This window comes from Zingiber officinale, chromosome 2B (assembly GCF_018446385.1).
Source record: "Zingiber officinale cultivar Zhangliang chromosome 2B, Zo_v1.1, whole genome shotgun sequence".
NCBI lineage: Eukaryota > Viridiplantae > Streptophyta > Magnoliopsida > Zingiberales > Zingiberaceae > Zingiber > Zingiber officinale.
This window is the reverse complement of record NC_055989.1, coordinates 4517192-4519517: the sequence shown is the minus strand read 5'-3', so window position 1 is coordinate 4519517 and position 2326 is coordinate 4517192. Positions and strand designations below refer to the sequence as shown.

Here is a 2326-nt window from a genome sequence, read left to right as displayed (position 1 = left end):
AAATACATATGCGTTCAAATTTGTTTGTTTAATTTAACAAGTTGTTCAAATTTATTTATTTAATTGATCTTGTGTATTAATAGAATATAAATAAACTCTTACCAATCTAAACTCTAAATTTGTTCATGAACATTTAGTTCATTTACATCCCTATCTAAGTGGACCAGGGCAAGCTATGCCATTTCATTTTAATATATATATTAATATTAATTGTGAATACTATTTTTTAAAAAACATAGATTTAAATTCTATTGCAACTATAAAAATAGTGCCTTTTAGTTGTATTTACTAAAAGTATTAGTTAAACCTAGAGTTGGAAAGGAGGAAAAAAAAAGAGTTTTGAATTCCTTTGTACTCAATTTTTTTCTAAAAGAATGTTGAAAAAAATTGAAAAATAATAAAGAATTTTTGGAGTCTCCGAATTATATATATATAGATATATATAAGACAAACGGTACCTTTCGTTAATTTTCTAATATTCCACATTTCATTTTCGTGCGTAAGCAGAAGCAATTGCTCAGGACTCCGAACTAACTCCTCGAACACTATCATCTACTCAATATCGATCAAACAGAGCCGTTCAAACCCTAAAAGATAGATCCAGAACAAGATGGATTGCTTCACTATTTGCCTGGAAAGAAAAGCATGTGTAACAAAGGAGAGGAGATGTTGATACAGTAGCATACCTCCGATTGGTTCGTGATGAGGAAACGATCGAGCACCGGTTAATTAGGTGGAGGAGCCGGTCTTCTCCAAGCACTTGAAGCCGATCTCGTAGCAGAGGTATGCGTCGCGGGCGGTGTACTTTATCAACTCCTCGGAGACTAAGTGGTACCCCCAGTTGCAGTTTGAAGGCGCCAGCAAGCTCGCCGGCCTCTCATTTACCCGCATCCCGCCTAGCGCCAGCGCCGCCATATGCTCCACGCCGATCGCCTCCGTCACCACCTTCCCCTTCTTCTTCTTCGAAACCCATACTTCATCCTTCCCGTGAGCTCGCGCCACCACTTCGTGCAGATCCAAAGGGCGATTCACTTGCACGGCCCACTCCATCTCTAGCTGCTGGGCTTGGGCCGGCAGCCCCGGCCCGGCCACGCGAAGCTTCTTGTCCGCCAGGAACACACAGAGGGGGTGGTTCTTGGGGAAGGTGAAGGTTTCGTAGTGGTAGAGGTGGGCGCGATGGTTGACGATGAGGCAATGAGATCCGCCGACGCAGAGAGCGATCGCGCAGATCGGGTTGCTGGGGTGGCCGGGGTTCGCCGTCGGGCCCTTCGGCTGGGTGAAGTCGTAATGTTTGCGCGACGGGAGGAGGCCGTGGATGCAGAGGAGGGAGGCCGAGAGGGGGGTGCGGCGGGATGAGGGGTGGCGCTGGATCTGGCGGATCCAGTTTCCGGCGACGTGAACATTGTAGGCGACGGTGGTCTCGACGGTGGTCGCCCCCGAGCGGAGGATGAACACCTCGACTTCGGGTGTACGGCAGCCCACGCGACGGGGGACGTTAGCGGGCGCTTCTTTAGGCTTCTCCAGGATGAACTCCACGGCACCGTCGTCGTTGCCGGCCATGACTTCTCCTGCAAGACAACCCCCCGAACAGACGACCTAGGCCTCGGCCTCGCCTCCCTTTTTATAGACAGCCAAAGGTAAGAAGATTCCACGGAGACAGCATTCCAACTAATGTACCCATTTAGTATACCAGAAATGCTACTGGATAGTGATACGTTCAGACGGGATTCCACAGTGGATAAGGAAAGGAGTTCGTTGCTTGTGAGTGAATTATATATAATCAAAAATACGAAAACATCCGGAATTTGTACGCCGGACAGTTATAAAGTGACTATTTTTTTAGGAAAAAAATAAAGAGGCTCCCTTATGATCCATTTCATCCATAAACTCAACTTAATTAAACTTATATATAAAATTAAATAAATTAAAATTATTCTAATTTAATTAAAAGTATTACAAAATTATTATTAGTATCGATACAATAATATTAAAATAAAAATATTTTTGAAATAAAAAATATATTGGATGTTATTTTAAAATTTTCTTATTAAAAAGATATTAAAACAATAATAATGAAGGTGCATTATTTAAAAATAAATAGATATGAAATTTTGGTTTTGAAATTATAATTTCAAAATAATAATAGCACCTACGGTTAAAATGAATCAATGAATTTTTTAGCATGTGATATAATGAAGAATTAAATGATGGGGATAAACTGAAAATAACAAACACATGCACAATCATTGATTCACCTAGGACCTCAATACTTCAGCCCAAATAATATCAAAAGCACTTTATTGTTGTTCATTATTTTATTCTATTT

The 2326-nt window shown here is 41.2% G+C and overlaps 1 protein-coding gene across 1 annotated transcript; it reads right to left on the bottom strand.

Moving 5' to 3' along the window:
• Positions 1 to 524: 524 nt before the first annotated feature.
• Positions 525 to 1579, bottom strand: LOC122048946. Its single transcript, XM_042610452.1, has one exon. It carries the CDS (start codon positions 1558 to 1560, stop codon positions 730 to 732), a length of 831 nt encoding a protein of 276 aa, XP_042466386.1. The 5' UTR covers positions 1561 to 1579; the 3' UTR covers positions 525 to 729.
• Positions 1580 to 2326: the final 747 nt, after the last annotated feature.